At 33.6% G+C, this 21548-nt stretch overlaps 1 protein-coding gene across 1 annotated transcript in view; it reads right to left on the bottom strand.

The window, feature by feature from the left end:
- Positions 1–21548, bottom strand: part of NBEA (neurobeachin) — a 519273-nt gene that overhangs the window by 353284 nt on the left and 144441 nt on the right. The window contains exons 11-13 of the mRNA XM_085320669.1: positions 13542–13650; positions 7962–8114; positions 7041–7209 (exon numbers count right to left, since the gene is read on the bottom strand). Coding sequence (XP_085176795.1) covers positions 7041–7209; positions 7962–8114; positions 13542–13650 — 431 coding nt within the window. The remainder of the gene's footprint in view (positions 1–7040; positions 7210–7961; positions 8115–13541; positions 13651–21548) is intronic.

Raw genomic sequence — 21548 nt, 5'->3', positions numbered from 1 at the left:
CTGCATCATGGAAATCAGAATCTTCACATTTCTCCCTCTTTCCTCTATACCTTACAGGGATCCAAACAATGTAAAAACCAGGGCTAAAAACTATGTCACTTTGTCTTTTCTGAGAGAAAACAGAAAACTAAGATAATCGAGAGCTCTGTAAAGCATTTCTATAACAAAGATTTTAAGAGGGGATTAAAGAGAGGATATCCCACATTAATTAGGAAACTGTTCAAAGAGAAGAGTTTTATATTTCTTATTCATATAACCCAACAGAATCTCTGGAAATGGGACTGAATCCTTTTCAGAGCTTCAGYACACAGAAGATACAAAAGTTGGCAGGTTTGCTAAGCTGGCAAAACAATGCTTTTTCCTTTTATCCTTCGTTGTTATTTATCCCTTGTGTTTTCGTTACGTCTTGAAGCTTTTCTGCATTAGAGTCAGAATAAAGACAGCCTCTATCCAGAAGAGTTTATTACAATGGAAATTTAAAACAAGAGAACTGGTAGACAAAAGAAGCAGATTAGAGAAACTAGAGACTGTAGATAGTTACAAACAGTGGGAAAAAGGATGGCAGCAATAGTAACACAACAGTTATCATCTGATACAGATTCCATACAATAAACCTGGGAAGTGGGAAAATTACATAAAATGGATTTTGCCACTATCARTTCTATGTTTGATCAGACTTTTTGGCTTCCTTGCTAGTTAAAGAAATAATACTAGATTATTTTAAAAGTGCATTACTGACTGGACAATCTATGCTGTAATTAAAAAATTACTACGTAATTACTGTATAATTAAAAAAATTACTAACAATAGTTTTCCTCACTATCTTTTTATATTTGTGCCTATCACTGGATACGGACAACTCAGTGTCACCATTACTCAGACACTAATAACAGCAATGTGAGTGTTAAAGACTAAAACCCTACCCAAACCAACCAACCAAAAAAAGGTGTCTTATTATATTAAGATCTTGTACAGAAGCCACGAGTCCCTGTACAAAACAGCCACATTCAGRTAAATTTGTAAAGACGAAGGATGACCCCTCACCCTTCACCAAGATGAGTCATTAAATCGCTTCCTGCTTTTAGAATCTTTATGTATTTATTTATTGCAGAAAGCATCTGATTTGCCTCATTTTTTTAATGTACACTTGTTATGGGAGTTGAGCAGTTCTGTCCAGACAAAAATCAAAAARACATTCTCTAGCCCTTACTTTCAGCACACAGCAATTACAGGGGCATAAAACATAATTGTGCAAGTAATTAAGAGGGAAGAAGAAAACATATTTATAATCTTCAGTGTGATTTGGTTCAGAGACTAAAGCACAACAGTGCAAAACAATGATGGAGAGCACTGAATATCAGAATTAATGATTTCTAATCCTGGCTTTGTTAATAAAATAACATCAGTTACATAAACAACAAAGTGCAAAATTCTTCCATTTGGCTTTTTTTTCCTGTGTAAAAGGATGTTTTTATACCTTGTGAATTAATAAAAGAAGACACAGATAGTCAAATCCAATCTCCATGTACACATAAATAAACATCCCACATTATGTGCATTACAAAAGTGCCTATTTTTTACCCTGTTGTGGCAAAGCAAATAAGAATTGAGTTCCAATCCAAGTCAACTCTTGAAATAACTGCAAATTATTTATCCACAGAAGGAGAGATCATAGCTACTATCTCCTTATGATCATTTGCATAAATCCTGCTTTTACTAGCTCATGTTCAAAAATATTGGACATGAAATAGGTTCCTGGAAACCTATATAACACACAAGTTAACTTGGGCATTAACTACCATGTGTTTCTCTAGCAGGAGGCAAGATACTGCTCATGAAGGTCTGCTCAGAATAAGAGTTGTGAATAACACAGGGAACTTCAGTGGAATAAAAGGCCAACAGTTCAAGATTAGACTATACTACTCGGTCAATAATTTGTAATTTAGATGCACGTTTCTCTCATACATTGATGAAATTGTACGTGTTTAAAGAGATGCTCTGCAACAGAGTCCAAAATTACTTTAGAAGAATAAATTTCTAAGTTAACACCGAGTATCCTGAGACAGTTTTTCTTAGGAAAAGAACCCACAATGCTAAGTTTATTTCTCTGATATTGCTTGCATTCTTCTTATTTTTTTCCCCCTCATTTTTAAGCCAAAGTTGGTCCATATTTTCTGAGATACCATGTAGTTGTTAAACATTTCTAATGAAGACAATTTAAAGATATAACTATCCCAGTGTGTTTTAATAAGTTCTTATATTATGCTTAAAGTCACAAATATTCTAAGACAAACCCAGATACATGAACAATATACCTTTTTTTTTTTTAAAAAAAAGGAATAAATGTTTTACTTTTCTTTAAAAAGGGTAATTTGAAAATTTAAAAATCCAATACCACAATTAATGGTGAAGATGAAGTAAGAAATGTGTTTTAAAGAAATTATTAAAATAATTTAACATGTTAAAGGAAAATACTACAGCTTAAAACCTCTGCTATATCTCTAAGATCAATCTTTCCAAAAAGTTCATAGCTTTTGTAAAAACGTTTTAAAAAATCTTCAAAATGAATCGATGCTCAAATTTAGTTTTTAGAACACAAAAACATACAACTGGCAAATCGAAAACAATYTACAATTGTATTTCCAGTGTAAAATGTAGTGTGTAATAAAATTTGGAGATTGTTTCCTATGGAAATGGATTCAAATTTTGCTGCTATTCCTGACAACAGTTTCAGGAATTTGCTTTAACATGGTCTTTATAAAACACAAATCACTTTTGTCTTGCAATCTACTTATGACTCGTAGTTTTAATTAAAAAAAAACTGTCAAAGAAAGTAAATCTCACAATGTTATGTAGAAAATATGGTTCTACTATGTGCATTTATATCCAAAAAGTACAATCTACTAAAAGTAGTTTTCAAGCAATTTGATAAGTATACCTTCTGAAAAAAATGTTTCTACTATTCGAGAGATAGTCAAATAATATATAATTAAAATTCTGAATCCAAGAAGAAATATCAGGAGGAAATAAGAAAGCAATAATGAATAAGAAGATACAAATCAAATTTGAAATAATTCAATAATTCAGCCTTTTAAACAATTCAAAATATTTACATCTATTTTAAATGATGAATAGCAGGAGAAAGAAGAGGTGAACTTTCATTTGTTAACAGTTTTTACTATTAGCTAAATGGTATGGAAAGCTTCAATACTGAGATTCTTTTGGCTTTAAACATGGCAGAGTAAACTGTCAGTACAAAAAAATTCACCTACTTTCTGCTTCATTAAGACACAAGAAGGCAATAAAACCCTGAGCCAGAGTAACTGTCTGCAAGTAACAGTAAATCAAATTACTCATATTAAAAAGTGTTTCAGTAACTTTGTATAATAAAAAAAAGATATGCCTGTAAGACAAGAAAACATCAGACAATTAAAATGTCTTCACGAATAAGCTTGTATTTTAATATGACAGCAAATTATTTGAAAGCACTCTAATACATAAAGAAATTGCTGAAATTTGGCAAGTTTTCCATTWAAGCCTTCTCCAAATCCGAAAAGTCTGATGTCAACTTTACTCAAAGCTTTAGCTGTCTCTGATAATGAAATATCATGTGCCATTTCTCATATTATGACATTTTTGTTACTTATAGTAAAATTACTGCTCACAGACAATAGGTTCTCGTTCATTCCCAAATACCAAATGACACTTAAAATGCAGCAACTCTAACATTCATATAATTGAATTTTTACAGTGTGGGTTTCTTACTCTTACAAACTTCTTTTTATATACTATTTTAACAAACGATAAATTTGCAGGCTACATTTGGCACTACTGGATGTATGCAGTTGAACAAATATCAATACAAAATCAGCCTTTTGGAACAGTCAACTTTTCTGAATTAGTAGGATTGGCAAAGTTAAAAGTTGTTGAAACAGTTTCAAAAAGCAAAAGCATTAAGCAATACTAACTGTAATTGTTGCAACTTCCTCTAAGATTATAAACCTGAATCAACCAGAACTGCACATCATCTTGACTGACTGCACTTAACGTTAAAAGAAAGAGAGTGCATTGAGGAAAAACAACGTAATATGCAGAGAATTAAACATTTTCAGGTTTCAGGAATTTTAAATATTGATGAAAGCAATTAATATGAAGCTGATAAAAAATTAGTTATCATGAAATTAAATTTACCATCTCATCACCTCAGCAATTATTTTATGCCCACAGTCATTTGCYTGCAAATCATCACATTTTTTACAGCTCTATTAGTCAGAAGCAAAAGCTACATGTAAAATAAATAAAGAAATCCTACTGTTGATTTGCATGCAGAAAATTCCATAGCTATGCTGGATGTAGTGGCTCAGTGCCATCTCACTGATTTTTCTCCCTGATAAGCTGACATGTTTCAACTCAGTCCAATGAAAACCATGTTTTAAGGTAGGAAAGGGAGTACTGCAAAACACGATTATATCAAATGCATAAGACTTTCTGAGGTCTAAGCAACAGGGAGCAATAGGACAATATGGTGGAACAGGGAGGAAAGTTGAAATTAATCTTGAAAAGAGGTAAGAAAGATTACCTGGAAAACTAAYGAAAAAAGGAGGAAATTCAGAGATATGGGATAGTAATATGTATTTTAAATACATATGTATATATATATTAGGCTTTAGTAATTTTGATTTTGTTGCCGTGCTGTTATACTGAACAAACTGGTAATTTACACAATCTTTTTATATTTTAAGGCATTATCTGGTTGCCTCTCTTACAAAAACAGATATCCCTTGTCTTTAACTGATATAAACGAAATGGAATATAATATACCCTTAATATAGGCAAGYGAAAGAAAAGAAAACAAATGTCACCTCAGTCTTCAAAACAGTYAGTCTCACCTCTTTGGCAGAGAGGAACTTCATGAAGTTCAACAAAGGCAAGTGCAGTTCTGCACCTAGGATAGAATAACCCCATGCACCAGGACAGGCTAGGGGCTGACCTGCTGAAAAGCAGCTCTGCAGAGAAGAACCTCGGGGTCCTAGTGGACAAATTGGTCCCAGTGGACTGACCATGAGCCAGTAATGTGCGCGTCTAGTGTTGCATTAGGAAGAGTGTTGCCAGCWGGTTGAAGGWGATGATGYTTCCACTGTACCCAGGCCTGGTGATTACTGTGTCCAGTTCTGGGCTCCTCAGTGTAAGAGAGAAATAGAGCAAGTCCAGTAAAGGGCCACAAAGACGATTAAGGCCTTCACTTCTTATATGAGGAAAAGCAGAGAGAGCTGGAACTGTTCAGTTTGGAGAAGATTAAGAAGGAATCCAATCAATGTGTTTCAATATTGGGCCCCTCTTCTCATGGGTGTCGTGACAGGACAAGAGGCAATGGGCACAAACTGAATAAAGGAAGTTCTGTCTAAGGAAAATCTTTTTTACTGTGAGGGTGACTAAGCACTGGAACAGGTTGCCCAGTGAGGCTCTCAAGTCTCCATCTTTGGAAATATTCAAAAGCCATCCAGACAGGGTCCTCAGCAACCTGGTCTAGGTCACCCTGTAGAAGCATGGGGATTGGACTTCCACTGAAGTCAATGGAGGTATAATCAATACAGCCAGAGGAGCCTACAAAGCATCTACCTTTCTAACCAAGTAATTTTCTTGGCTCTACTGACTAGGGGTTATGCCAGAGTTTCCTAAATATTAGCATTAGTGCCATTTGACATGCCCTAAGGTATCCAAGATATCTACAGAGAACTGGTAGATATGATGCTGGGTGGACAGGATGCCTGCATCCTTCTAAAGCAGGCCCTTAAAGCCATGTAGAACGCCCCACAGAACTTAAAATGATGCTAGAAACCTATATTCAAGCAACCGAACTTTGCACTCTACTGCCTATCATTTGGATATTCAGATGTAGACACGTACATTATATGCATTAAAGATGAAGTGAGCTTAAACACAGACAGARATATCCCAGAAAATAATCAGCAGAAAGTATTTTTTATGGTTACCAAAAATTTCAGGTTAAATGAGTAACTCCAAGGGTTAATTCTCCTTACCTGTTACTACAAATTTTTCATTCAAAATGAACAGAGAACAAAAGCACTAAGTATTGTTGTTACTTGTCTTTTTCTTTCAATAATTTTGAATAAGTTCCTCAAGAATATAGTTATCTTAATATTACGCTCTGAGATAACAAYTTTGAATGAAGTACCAGCTACAGCAGGAACTCTTCCTGTGAGCTTCAGCAAGTTACCTACCTACTGTCTGCTAGGACACTTAATGTAGGATACGAATTGTTTCTTTCCTTTGTAAACATAAAAACTGAAGAAAACTCTACACATATAGCTCACTGAACTTCCCAATAACATGCATTTCTTCACATTCTTAAACGTTTGGGTATGTGACATTATTAAAGAACAGGAGAAGAAAGAACCTCCAATTTTCTGAACTTCTCAGCAGGATAGTAACAGAATAAAGACAATAGATAAGTTGCCTCTGCATCAATTAATTTTTAAGGAACTTTCAGTCAAATCCTTCTGGCTTTATGCAAGTAGTCTGCTAAATGTAATGATATTACAGTGGAGTGTATAGGATTAGAATGAAYTGATGCTTTGGTTAGTAACACATCTGTTAAATGAAGTGTCTATGCCGTATTGTGTTATTGTATTTTGTTGCTACTGTCATTTGACGCTTCTTAAGCTAAACTAAACAGATGACTGTAAGCTACATTAAATCAATCTCTATTTTGTAAGGGCAAAGGAAAAATATTACTGACCTGGAAATACAGCTTTAGAGATCCTACCAGTAAGAACAAATCTGCCCCCACAATTGTCAGGTCACTAATTAAGCATTATGATATTCAAACATCGCAAAGTTTTCTTTGGCATATGAGATATGCTTAATTTTTGTTCTTATAAAAAAGAAAAATCATTGAATTTTCTGTATTTCTAAAATATAACCCACGTAATTGTATATGTGAGGGAGGGTCAAAGTAGAATCTGGGAACATACATAAACATATAGAATTATAATTCCTTTCTTATACACTGTACTTACCTAATCCTTTAGGAGTAATGCCACTGCTATCAGCGGGATTAACTACCCAGTAGTAGTATTTCAATGTGTGCATTAACTGCAATACTGTTCCTACTCTGCGTATAGTGTTATAGATTGTAGCAGTTCCAATGAATTCAGCTGACAAGTAGGTGTATAAAGACAGCTGCACCTGAAGAATTAAAAAAAATCATCTACATAAACAGAAGTTAAAGATTAATAACCTTACTTTGTAAAGTTTTGTTAGGATTTACTTTGGACATGATATACAAAATAAACAAAAATAATCACAAATAACTTTACTGAGAATAGGGGCTGGACTAAATGTTCTCCAGAGGTCCCTTCCACTCTAAATTTTCTATGATACTATAACATATGTAATGATAGATGTGCTATTTTGCTTTGTATTTTGGCTTTTGATGCTAAAACACAGATTTTCAGATTTTATGACCTTGCTACTTTTCAATTTAACTCATATCCCTCAATTGTGATTATTCAGGAAATAAAATAAATTCATTACTATCAGCAAAGAATGAAAAAAATCTAAAATCTAAATTTAATTTAATTTAAATTAAAACGAAAAATTATGTGAACGTGTACCCTTCTGCTTACAATTAAAAATATATATATATTTTGCTTAMTGTCTAAGCAAGCAACGTAATGCAACCATCAAAAAAATGAACTAAGTTCCTATAATCAGTCTTCCATAAAAYCAACCAGAACATTTGGCATGAATGTAACTGTTTAAAAAGAAATAAATAAATAAGGGCATTAGAGGATATGGTCAAGCAGGAGAYAGACTTCATGATCTAAAAGATCTCTGCTAGTACCATGTAACAAAAACCTAAGCAACACGGAAAAAAAGAGTACTTCTATTTCACTTCGCAACATGAAGGACAAACCATCATTCAAGTGCACAATTACCTTTGCAGGGGTATGTATCCAGATAGCAGGATTAAAAAGAATGTGATCACATAATTGCTTCAGTAAAGGTGCTCCATGTGACAATCCATCCAAATATTTCGCAAATGATAAAAATTGTTCCAGGACTGCCCTAGTTATATGAACTCTAGATGACTGGCAAAAAAAATCAGAAAGAAGAAAAATTTTAAGAGTCTTCTTTAATGCACTTATAGAGTCTTCCTTAATGTACTTAGAGCAGAAACGGTAAACAGTATTTTTCACTGGGCTCATCTTCACTAAATACATGCAACCTTGTATGTTTTGACTGCATTGGATAAAAAAGTAAAATAAAAAAAGAAATCAACAACTTACATTTTCAAATAAATAATATTAATGGTCTTTCAAATGCCTACATTTTACAAATTCAAAACATTCATCAGTAACTAAGGTTAAATTCTTTTTCTTCTTTTGTTTTCTTTTCCTTCTATTATATTCCAGTCAGTATGCTATACACTGTGGCATACGATTTGCAGAACCTCATCCGAAGTCCTTAACTCTGCTTCAATGTTAGAAGTTAGTTTTGCATCCTACTGAAATTGGGTTTCCTCAATATGTAAATATACATTATTTGCAGGCTTGATTTTTTCTCTTAAACACAAGTAACTGTTTGAAGGGTTTGGGTTCAGGGTTTCCTCAGATATCAAAAAAGTCCTTGAATTTCATAGCATATACTATACAATCATTGTTGAGTCCTACTCCTATTCAGCAATATAGCATGTGGAGTTTCACAAACTTCCTTCTACTAAATTAACAAAAGGAACCAACAGGAACAGCCATTAAACATCCCTCCCCTTGCCTTCCCTACAAAACACATCCAATTACTTTTARTGCTATAAATACTGCCTGGGAACATGCGGATTAGTTATTTTTAGAAGTGAAGTACATTTGTCAGTAACATAAGCTCAGCCTGGATATTGAATTTCCTTTGGCTTGTACATCACAATCCACAACAAATAGTCTGCAACTAATAAGACAAAAAGGTTCTTTTGATGTTTGAGTCAGAAAAAAACATAGCTGTCTGTCCTCCTTTCTAAAGTATTTGATCACATGCAAATGAACAGCAGATAATCTACAAATAATAAAATACAGTCTGGACATGAAACAAAAGGTTTTCTTCCCATCACATGTGCTAGCTGAATATAAGCACTCACAGAAAAAATAAAACATATCCTTTTAAAAAACTGCAACTAARGAGAATATAGCATTACAACCCCCCACTCCCTCAAAGAGCATACACTGTAAGAGTTATGGTGTGACAGAAATCAAAAATAAATTCTTTAAATATTGACATACTCTGAGTTTAATGATGCAGTAAAATTCTCAAGTTCAGAAACAGGATTCTGACTTGRTGAAATTTAAAATCAGAGCAGGCATTAATTAGAATAGCACACAAAYTTTGTTTATTTCTTGTTACAACATAATAAATAGACTATAATCTTGAAAATTATTCAATGTGTGTAAATCWCCATGCTCTATTCAAGACAAAGGCACTCCATGTGAGATCACTAGCCTGCCTGTACACAACTTGCAGTAGTGGAGCTAAGAGATTTATAAGTTCATTCTGGTGATGCCATAGGAAAACCTACCATTATAAAAAGACCTTAGAATAGTTCTTTGACATTTTAAATCACACTTGCTTAGTATAAACACAGAAAATAATCCTCTTTCAGGTCATACTTCTTCAGTGAAGGTAAGTTCTTTCTATTATAAAAATATATTTCCCTAGCTAGAAAAACACAGGAAGCAGAATGAGAGAGATTATCTATCGTTTTCCTCCAAAGTTCAGTACATTTTTAAAGGTGAGCCCATCATAATTTAGTTTGATCATCACAAGACATGAAACTCTAATCATAACTTCTTCTCAAATGATTGCTATTATACTGACCATACTGACCATATGCTAATGAAAAATACAGTAGCAGACATTCAAGAATGTTAAAGCAATGAGATTCAATCATAAGAGTACTATTATCTTAGCACAGCTGACAGTAGTTTGTTTTAAGGTTGTTAAATTATATTAACAGGCCTTGCAAAGGCTTTGGGCCAGGAGGTAGATGATGGATTTTAGAGAAGTATTTGAACTAAACCTCAACTTTGTGAAACCTATCCATAATGACTGAAAGTATATAAGAAAAAGGAAAGCCCCTTCCAATTGTTCCTTTCAAGAGTGGAATTATTTTAAATTTTTCTTTTTCAAAGCACAAAGGAATTATTTCAGCAATTTCAGAACTGAGCCTCAAAGGATTAAGCTAATTTTTATTAACTACAAATAAAAGAAAATTAGACCTGAACTATGCCATGTCTGTGACAGTTTTTACAAATAATACAGTTTTACTAGAGAAGAGTTGGAGAGTGAGGAGTGGAGAAAGTTGTTTGCAAAATGAGACACAAAATACATTTAAAGTGATTTACAAACAGCTCTGAAGTAAAAGTATATATTAGACAAACAGAGTCAACTAAAAATATTTCCCTATTGACATGTTAAGGTAGGAAAACAAAACAGATTCAAACACCAATTCATCATCTTTGATATAAGAACAGATAGCAACTGAAGATAAATGSATAATCCAGTGTCATTTTGAATCTGCAAAACTGAAGATGAATATGTTGGCCAATTTCTGCACTAAGAAAACAGCTCTGGCTAATTTGTTCTTGTTAGTGTAACAGTCYTTCTTAGTTTCAAAGAAAGCTGCAAAGAAAACTGTTAACATTTCAGGAATATTAATATCCTTTCTTTTTTTCTCCTAGATTTCATCAGTATCTTTGCCTTTGGCATGTGTGATCATGTGCATAATATTAAAAAAAAAAGTCAAAAAAGGTGTTATGGTGGATAGATACAATTTTATAGGTTTAATACTAAAACTTTATCAATGTGACAGAACTAAAACAGGTGTATTTCAGAAATTTGTGCAATTTTATATCAAGTTTATCATATTCACTCTGAATGTTCACTCACCAAAAATGGAAAAATATCAAATAACCACAGACAGTTAAAATTCTAAACCCTAAATTTCAACTGAAAAAATAGGAAAGCAGGGAGAAAAATACAAAACAGAAAAAGTAAATATATTTTTGTATATTCTCTTAGTGGAGCATGATCATAAAATGGGATAAAAAACAGAAACATATTAGTGTTTGCAAGTTGCATAAAAATATATTATTCTCTAATGGGATATGAGGCATAACTGCGCAAACAGCAGAGAAATATTTTAATGCACCTATTACTTTTAGAAAAAATGTCTTAAATTTTAATCCTTAAGTGAATAGGTAAATGAACATATACTCAAGTACACAGGAAAAATGGTTTTGTAGGTGAGATTTTCCTTTGGAATCACAGGTCTAGCAGTTATTACTATCAAGAAATTAATATCAAGAACACCCCTTTCTTCCATTATTCAATAAAATGCAAAATTAGGGAGAATTAGATAATCATGCTACTCCAGAGAAGATACTTTAAGGCAAGTGTGCTGTGTAGAAACAATATTCCATCCTTTCCCATACTGTTACCTAATTGTTTTATATATTATCTAAATCCCTCGAAAATTCAATGGAAACTTGCAGATCTTCATCAATAATTACAGAAAGAAATACAGTAACTATGGGAAAACGCAAACCATGGAAAAACAGTGGCTTAGATAGTTTGATACTCATTTAAAAAAAAATGCTTGTCATGTACATGTTTATCAGCTTATCTCACAGAGCTGTTGAACACAAGAACATAGAAATGGCAGTTCTTATATCGTTCCCTCTGAATATCAGAATAGAGTTTTTTTCTGATACTGCCATTGCAAAGATTTGATATGGCACCACAGGCCTTTTATATCTTCTGGATATAGAGAGACTACTACTCTCTGCTTCCTCTAGCAATTTCAGCTTGGATTTTATGCCTAGATTAATTGGTAATTTCTAGTACTGAATTTACACACTTCTCCATAAAAGCAGAGTATCAGCTTCTCCTATGGAAGCCATTGATCAGTAGTGAAAAATCCCTTGCATCTTTTCTATATAAGTCTCAAGTGACATAATAGTATTAAGAATTCTGTATAATCTTCTATATTCTTTGCTAATTGGGTTATCCTGAGTATAAAATAGTTAGCTTTGATTCCACCATGAATGAGGAAAAACTAATCAGAGAAGGAAGACTGTATTTCCAACAATACTGAATCTGTCAAGCATCTCACAAGTGCCGTTGTCAACAAAAGGTTGGTGATCTGTCCAGTCAAACAGAGCTCTGCATTGAGACCACAGCATGTAAGCAACCAAGAGTAACTACAACAGTCAACTTTTAACCCAGAAAGCCTCACAGCATTATGTTTCATAAGCAGCTGCTAGGCAGAGTATCCCATGCCATACAAATGTGACTTCTACTACCTAAGATTCGATATAGTGGAGCCTTCTAGCTCTTAGTACGGCACCTGCTGATCCCACTAGCTCTTCCCTACCAAAGTCAGAAGATTTATCCTTGGTAGAACATCGGTATTGACCTAGTCTAATGTTTCACTCAAACATGACAGGTAGTGTGTCACAGTWCTGATGTTTATACACTACAGAAGCCACCAAGGCATCAAACAGTCTATGATGAACACGTATGATAGTAYTTCAGTGACCATTTCTAATTTAGTCATTGTGCATTCTTTTACAATAACCAAATACTTTTTCTTTAGATAAATTTATTTTAAAGGAGAAATTTTAAATCGAATAGTTTCAACTTTAATATTGTAAAGGGTATTTCTCCATCCACTTCTTGAGACAAAGATCATACCAACCCACCTGTATAAAGGATGTATCTCCTCTGAATATAGCAAATGTATTTTATAGGGTGGCCACAGAGGCTCAGGTTTTTGAAAGCTTTGCTAATGGCCTCAATTTAAACTGTCTTCCTTGGGGCAGCATCTTGGATGAGGTCTGTGGGAGCAGTAGTTAATGTAGCAAAATATGGGACAAAACAAGATTAACACCTCATAGTTTCTGAAGAGGACAAAATATGCCTCTTCTTCTTGAAATATAAAATAAGTAATTATTTTGCTAGTAATAGGTTACATGGATCCATTTTTTTTACAAGGTAATTTAAACATTGTGTTGTTTGTGAGCAAGCCATGTATTTGGTGATGTTGGTAAGACTGCTTCATTGTTACTTTTCAGCAACAACACAACATTTCTGAGCAGCCACAGATCATGTTCACAGTCTCAACAAAAATTGAGCAGCAGACCTCAGAAGACAACTAACTGATGTCTGGAAGATGGTAAATTTCCATTAAGACTGAGAAGTATCTTCAAGCAGTTTGTCAAAGGCAATTTGAGGACAAATACGATCTTAGTATGACATATTTGAGGAGAATACTGATTCTTTAAATATTGACATATAAGGGAAGAAAGACTCCTGTAGACAGCTTATAAATACTACAAATTGAAAATGTCTTATATCACAAATATATTTATTCTATTAGCCTTTTGAGCTAAGGGTTTGAAAATATCCTGAATGACAGCAGAAATACTAAGAACAAAGACCAAAAAAAAAAAAAAAAAAAACCCAAAACATACCTTTTCTAGGAGGTAGCCAATGACTAGAAAGCCTTTTCCACCCAGCATTTGTTCTTGCATGGCTACGGAACTCTTCAGAAGCTCAACCAAGAAAGCCAATAGGGTAGCACTGCATGTAAAGAACAAGCATTTATCAATTATAAATGCTGAAGAATCAGTCTGTTACATTCTCAATATTCATCAAATATTAAGTGAGTAGAAACAGGCTTAAAGTGGTGAACAAATTCTTAACATAACATAAATTTTAGATTTTCTTTTGGCAAATTTCTTCAACGATTGTCTATATACTACAGTCCTAGAGGTGAGAGTTCATATTCAAACAGAAGTGGAAAATCATTTTATCAGCTCTGCTGATTTGACCAGAACTGTCCCGAATTTTAAATATCCAGTCCTGCAACTCACAGTTCTAGCCAAAGTTTTTGTAGTTGAAAGAGGCAGGAGATGATGAATGGAATCCAGCTGGTAGTGCTAGAATTATGCAGGCAAGGGCTGTGTCAACAATGTTACCATCCAGAGAAAGGTACTATACTAAATAACAAAACTTGCAGCCACTAGGTATTATTCCACACTTCCAGTCCTTACAGTCACTACTACCACAAAAATAATAAATAATACAGCTGAACATGCATGTCGGCAACAATGCCTATCACAGACTACAGTGGAAGAGCAAGCAGGAGAGTTTCCTTCGTACTTTCTCCAGACTAGAAATGAGAAAAATCTAGGTCTGGCGAAATAGAGGCTGATGATCACTTTTATCCATTTAGGAAAGCACAGAGAGACTCAAGAAGCAACAGGAAAATCATCCAGCAGTCCAGCCCAGCAGTGTTCAAATCCCATCTGTATGCGAAGTTTCATAAAGCATGGGGAAACTGTAAATGTTTACAGTTTAGAAACAGAAGAGATATGAGAGACTTCAGAGAACAAACTCAGCAAGAAAGCAAAACTATGTTGTGAAGACCAACACACAATGGAAACATAAGACAGATTTGCTGACTGTGGGAGAAAGAAATCATGACTGGTTCTTGGGTGATGAGAGGGAAACAAATATATATTCATCTGTTGCTGAAAAACCCAGAAGAAAGGGGAAAAAGGTTATGTCAGAAAGGAAAAATAATTAAAAGGTGAACATCTCTAAAGGCAGATAACTGAATGCATTGTACTGACTTAAAAAGGGAATACATAAAATGATTATTATTGTTTTTAATAAAATAGTTAGAAAAAATCCTAAATATACAGACATATATATGCAACCATAAAGGTTCTCACACAGGTAGTTGATTCAGGCAGAGGTGGAAACTGTGACTTTCACAGCTATGAGAAAGTGAATTAAAAGAAATGTCCAACCTGCATTTTATAAATTTCTATTTTATTTGCAGTATCTAGTCAGCTAAAGGCTCTCTTGCTCTCCAAATGCAACCTTTTACTTTGAAAGAAATGTTGAGATCAGATAATCTTTGCCAGCACCAAGAAATTACCAATGAGATGAGGGAAAAAAGACATACTCTATTTGGTGAGCAAGGTTGCCATGTGAAAAGTATACAGTGTAGGCAAAGTTCATGCTGTGAACATGAAATAGAGCCTTGTCTTGCTTCACTGTCGCATGGTCACAATAATCAGTCTAAAATCACATACAGCATTCTCCACAAAGTGTCAGCAGTGAAAGAACACAGATAATATCCATTTACAGTACTCCAAAGATTTTATCAAAACAGCTGTCAAACTGTCACATCAATTTCAAACCAGGTTATATGTCAATTCTTTTTTACCCTGATAGAAACTTTCCATTGTATTTATCATCTAAAATAATAATAAGTTCATTTTAAAATAGAAGAACTACGAGGAAAAACAATTTTACTCCATGGCAATTCAGAAGAAGCTCGTGGTAAAGGTTCTACAGAACTGACACACGCAAAATTGAAGATTTATATTTAGAAATAATTGTTTAAAATTTGAACTGATCAAAGAAGAATTCCATATAGATGATGCTTTCTGTCAGCCACTATGAATAACTTTATGACTTCAGAGGGACAACTCATTATGCATAAAGAAGGAGCATAGTTCTTTGAGGGATTAGAACCTGAATTACCATATTGAATACTATTAATATCATACTGAAAAATCCAAAATTATTCTTAAAATGGACTTAAAAGAGCACTGCATCATGAACATGGCATTATACTTAAGCTTAGAAGGTTCTACTTTCACTTCTACGAATGATTTCCCAAAAGTCCACCTCTCTGTACTGCAATTAATTCAAACTTAATTAAGTCTGTCCTATCTATTTAGAGATAAACTCTCGGGCTGGAGATATTCTTATCTCATATTAATACAATCTTTGTGCASTGGTCAGAAATTCTGATTAGACAACAAACACAAAAAATAAAACACACTGGCACCAYAAAAATAAGTCTTTTCTTTCTTTCCTTTTTTTCCTTTTAAATTAGGCGTAATAGTTTCAGAGGAAAAAAAAAATATTTCAGTCAATCCCTCTGTGAATGTGTGACTAAGCTATGTTATTTCTAAGTTCAAAGTGGCTTTGCACACCTGTGGAACCAGGCAACGTAAAGCTGGCCACAAGTCAGCTCTGCAAAAGTCAGCTCAGATCTGCAAGTGGTAACTCTAGCTACAGACTTCCTCCTGGATTATCCAAGATCATGATCATAAATAACAGACAGTTGACTGCAGTATATATTAATTCAAACCTTGGCAGAGCAAACATAAATAAATCACTATACTTTCAGATACGTAAAAAATGCCAAGTACCAGAAACAGAAGCACTTGAGCTTCACGTAGAAACACAACAAAGTTGAAGGTGAATACTGTATAAAACAACAGAATTGCTGAATAGTAGCACAACAATTAAATATAACTAGGATTTTCACTAGCATAACGTTCCATGAAGTTATGCATGAGAATCAAGCTATTAGAAAGATCTCTAATGCTTTAACAGATGCAAGAACTGTAAAATTAAAAAGGAAGTTTTTTAAAACTCCCATTGCACATACAGCATCAAAGCTTACTGCCTGAAGGAATGATCAAAAAGACAGAAAACAGATTACATGTTGAGTCTGATAATTTTCCAGATTTCTTGCTTAACGCTTGTTTTAGGTGTGACTTTTTCTTTTTCTTTTTTCTTTTTTTGAGTGGAAAAGAGGGAATGAAACTGCATTAAATAACAGCAGTTGCACAAAACACTATTTTTACACATACTATGTTATCTATCATATATACTTTATGCTAGAGAGCACTCAATCTGCCTGAAGAGACCCAACAGTTAACAACAGATACAGTTTACCCAATATCTTTAAAACTTCTCCTGTCCCACATGTTCAGACTGTCGTCAGGAATATATAAAGCAATAAATCCCTAATCACATAATGGATATTTTTTCCCCAGCGTTGAATTCTAAGGGTTTAATCTTCAAGAGAACTAATTTAGAGGACTGTAGCCATTATTTTAGCCACTGAAAAATAAGTTAAATGCAAAAATTTAAATAAAAAAATTTGTATCCGCAGAATCAGGTTGCCAAAATTATGCTTTAAAAGAGGTTACTGTTTGCATAGGGGAAGCAAAATTTATTAGAAGACTGCCTTCCAAGATGAACAATTTTTCAAATAGACTTTAACAAACTTACCAGTAACTAAAATGCATCAGATTGCTGCAGGGCTCACATTAAACTTGTAAAATTCTGTGCACTGCCATATAAAATTTCTCTTCATTCCTGCCTATTTCCAATTCTCCTATATATAAAGGCAAATATAAAGGATACTTCAGCCCATTCCTACATCCGCTCTTTACTATGCCCTGTCTAAAACACATTAGCCTGTCTTTAGTGCAGCTAAGATATAGAAGACACACAGTGGAAAGTAAACATGTCAACCAACATTAAATTATACAGAGATTATGATTTCTACTGAAAATATGGTTAATTTCACAGAATTTTTTCCAGCAGCTTTCCATAAATAGGACATAGCAAAAAAAAAATAAAAAAAAATAAAAAGATTGTAGCCCTAAACATGACAATGCTGTATCTGCAATGGTTGTTGCACTTCTTATTCTGTAATTAGCACATTGTAGTCTGTGATGGTAAGTCTGATATTAAGTCTGTGGAATACTGTTACAGTAAAATTCTGAAGACTAATCACATTGTTACTGTATTGCCCAAGCTTTCACTAAAATATATACCTTTTTATGTGAAGAATTAAAATTTTTGTAGGTCGTGAACACAGAATTGGTGTGCAGAGCATAAACTGTCTGAACTTGTCTGTGAGGTGTTCTTGAGGAACCTTTATAATTCAGATAGTTACTCCTATGCCATGTACACTATGAAATTACAAGTATTACCTAGTTTCTCACATCCATTTAGAACTACGTATTTAATAAAAACTATTACGTTTCAATATAACACTACAATCTTCAGTCTATAGCCCATGTAACGTTATTCCTTTAATAAAAAATGTGATACTAGGGTAATCTACAAAAACAAAGACTCTCGCTGGTAACTATCTTCAAATATTCAAAAATTCTAAAATGTAACTCTTTCATTAAAGAATAAAAATAATTATATATCTTAATACACATTTTAAGTATCCATTTATATCTACGGGAAATTTAAAAAATCCATGAAAAAATCCCATGACAAAAAAAAAAATAAATTCACAGTGAAGATCCCAGATTTATGAAGTCTTTATCCTACAACAATCAATTAACAATGAAGAGATTTCTTTGTCAAATCCTAAATTGACAAGCAGGTCCTAGTAAGAGAACAATTATTATTGTTTCATTGAGCTAAAATATTTAACTATTTAGATAAATTATTCTCATTAAAAGAGTTCTTACCATTTCACTTACAGACTAAACATCCTATTTGGAACACTGGTCATCATATATATTCAAATAAACTCAAATGATAAAGACTCTTTGTGAGTAAATCATACCCTAACAGTATAAGAATGTGCTAGGATAAAAGTGAAAATCTGTGCCTTATTTTGAAAAAATCACTATGTAGATAAATTTCTCTGTGCTACTTTTACTGATGAGAATTCCCTCTGCAAATTTTACCTTAATTTCTCTAAGTTTCATCTTGGACTGAACATTACAAAACCCAGCTTTAATTGAAGCAAGTATGTAGTTATAAAGATGTAAGCATTTCAATCAACAACAGATAATTTAAAGAGTCTCTATAAAAGAAAATGAAGCAGACATTTGTATTATCCGGTTATCTTTGGGAATGATTATTTATAAATTAATATTATCCATATTTCCAGCTTCTCCAAGGCAAATCGTATGATTAACTCCATCAAAGGCTATTAGCATGCTAACTTTTGAAAATTCATCTTACTATAAACACAGAAAGTGTCAATAAGGAAGATGACACACCAAAAAGCAAGGTTTTGTTTTTGTACAAAAAAACTCCATAAGGTATTTGCCCCTTAATTTCAAATTATGAGAGTCTACAAAACTCAATACTGGTTATATTCGAGAGAGAAATTAAATAACAACAAAAAAAAGTGCTTAATGCTGTGAAATCCCACGACATCTCAAACTTAGAACTTATTAGTATTTTTCTGAAAAGGTTAAACAGATTGAAACTACAAACTGGAATATTCATCACAGTATATTCACTACTAATGCATGAACTAAAACAGTTGTGCTTGTTTTAAATCAGCCAAATTACTCTGTTACATTACTGACTTATACTCATTTTCATTCATTCATTTATTCATTTTTGAATAAATGAAAGCACCTTTGCCATAAAACCAAGAAGGGTCCCCTGATGATGCTGGAGGTTAAATAACCTCAGAACGGAAAAGACACATTGAGAAATGGCAAGGATGGAGAGGAAATATGATACACCAGAGGGCTGTGTGGTCATTCAGAGAGACCCAGACAGGCTGGAGAGCTGGTCAGAGAGGAAACTCATGAAGTTCAAAAAAAGGCAAGTGCAAGATCCTGCACCTGGGGAGGAATAACCTCTTGCTCCAGCACAGGCTGGGGGCTGACCTGCTGGAAGGCAGCTCTGCAGAGAAGGACTTGGGAGTGCTAGTGGACAAGTTAATCATGAGTCAGAAATGTGCCCTTGGGGCAAAGGAGGCCAGTGGTATCCCGGGCTGCATTAGGAAGAGCATTGCCAGCAGGTCGAGGGAGGTGATCCTGCCCCCCTACGCAGCCCTGCTGAGGCCTCAGCTGGAGTGCTGTGTTCAGTTCTGAGCTCTCTAGTACAAGAGAGACAGGGAACTACTCAAGCAAGTCCAGCAAAGGGCCACCAAGCTGTTTAAGAGACTGGAGTATCTCTCCTATGAGGAAAGGCTGAAAGAGCTGGGACTCCTCAGCCTGGAGAAAAGAAAAAAAGGCACAAGAAAAATGCTGAATGATGCTAGGATAAGACAGATTAGGTAGCTAGGTAGGATACTACCTGACATTTATCTGATTTGCTACCATGATCTTACAGACAATTCAGTTATATGAACGGTAATATTATTAATAATTATTGCAAACTCCCAGATTTTTTATATTAATCTTATAAAAATTGAGACATCGAAACATATTTTGTATCAAACGCTATCTTTGCGTTTTTCTCGAAGTTCACCTACCAAAAAGAAGATGCAGTACACTAACACTACTAGTTGCAGAAAGGAATCTAATGAACCTAATATCTAACATAAAAACTACTAAAAAAATCTGAATATAAGTTATTAACTGACCAAAGTAAAACATAATAAAACATTTAGAGTAAAAAATGAAAAGCAGRAATTGAAATATTTGCAGTTAGTCACCACCACCACCACTGATGTTTCCATTTCACTGATTTACCTTCAATAGAGGGGTAATATATTTTCTGTCAGGACTGACTATCTGCATTGAAAAGTCAGAATAATGTCAGTAATAAAACAGAATTAAAAGATGTCTACATTTTTTGCAACATATTTTAGGGTGTTTTTTATATATTACCTTTAAGAAAGTTAAGGTGGATCTAGGCACTGCATTTATTTGCTATGATAAATAGTAAAAATATTTTCTGTTTTTATTTCTATTGCATCTGATCTAGCAAATCCAGTTAGTAACATTCAGAACAAGCACATAAAAGATAAAACCAAGACTCATTTTTGTTCTTGGAATGACTTAATCTATTTAAGCAAACAGCAATGGCTCCTCCTACTTTCAGATATTTTCCCCGATATACTACACCAAAAGCCACAATCTCATTTCAATTAACACTTGTTCTGTTTGTGATGAAATTGGGTCACTACAAAATATTGCATGCAACACCTTGTCYGAATCAGTCTTTATTTCAATGCTTAAAAATTTGCTGCCCAAATKAATTCCAAACTGTAAATAATGGACCAGACATGAACAAAACAAATCCTTCCTTTAYACTACCAATGGATATTATTAAAGATAACAATTGTACCATGACAGACAACAGCATCTTATTTTTCTTTTTACTACATAAACACATTGTTAACTTATACTGCTAAATTTTATATTCTGAAGAAGCAAAAGCAGAAGCTATTGAGAAGCAAAACAAAAAGCAGTGGTCTCAGCATTCAAGTTCATGGACCACACTTCTGAAGAGCAGGAGCATCATTTCAAATAAGAAAACACGTTTAAAATATGAACTCAGTTTTCATTCTTTTAGTTTCAGTATACAAAAGTATAACAATCTCTACAGGGCTTCAAGGGCAGAATTGTAGGTTATTTCAATATTTGTCCTCATGGAAGATGTAGATGTACACAAAAATACACATTTWAAAAAAAAGAATATACACAAAGATTAGCATTTAACTACAAGGTGACTATATACACAATGAATTACTTCATAATTTGAARTTTTATTTTTATTTAATCTCTTAATTTAGAATTGAACAAATCTTTTATCCACACACACACAAACACACACACATGAACACATATATAATCTTTCTTAAATTGGAATAAAGCATTTTTCCTGCTGCCATACCAATAAATAGAAACATATAGAGTTTTTTTCACAGTTATTTTAAACTA

The sequence above is a fragment of the Rhea americana genome, unplaced genomic scaffold (assembly GCF_003343005.1).
Source record: "Rhea americana isolate MKP2758 unplaced genomic scaffold, rheAme1 scaffold_65, whole genome shotgun sequence".
Taxonomy (NCBI): domain Eukaryota; kingdom Metazoa; phylum Chordata; class Aves; order Rheiformes; family Rheidae; genus Rhea; species Rhea americana.
The sequence above is the reverse complement of the archived record's forward strand: the minus strand, read 5'-3'. Positions and strand labels throughout refer to the sequence as shown.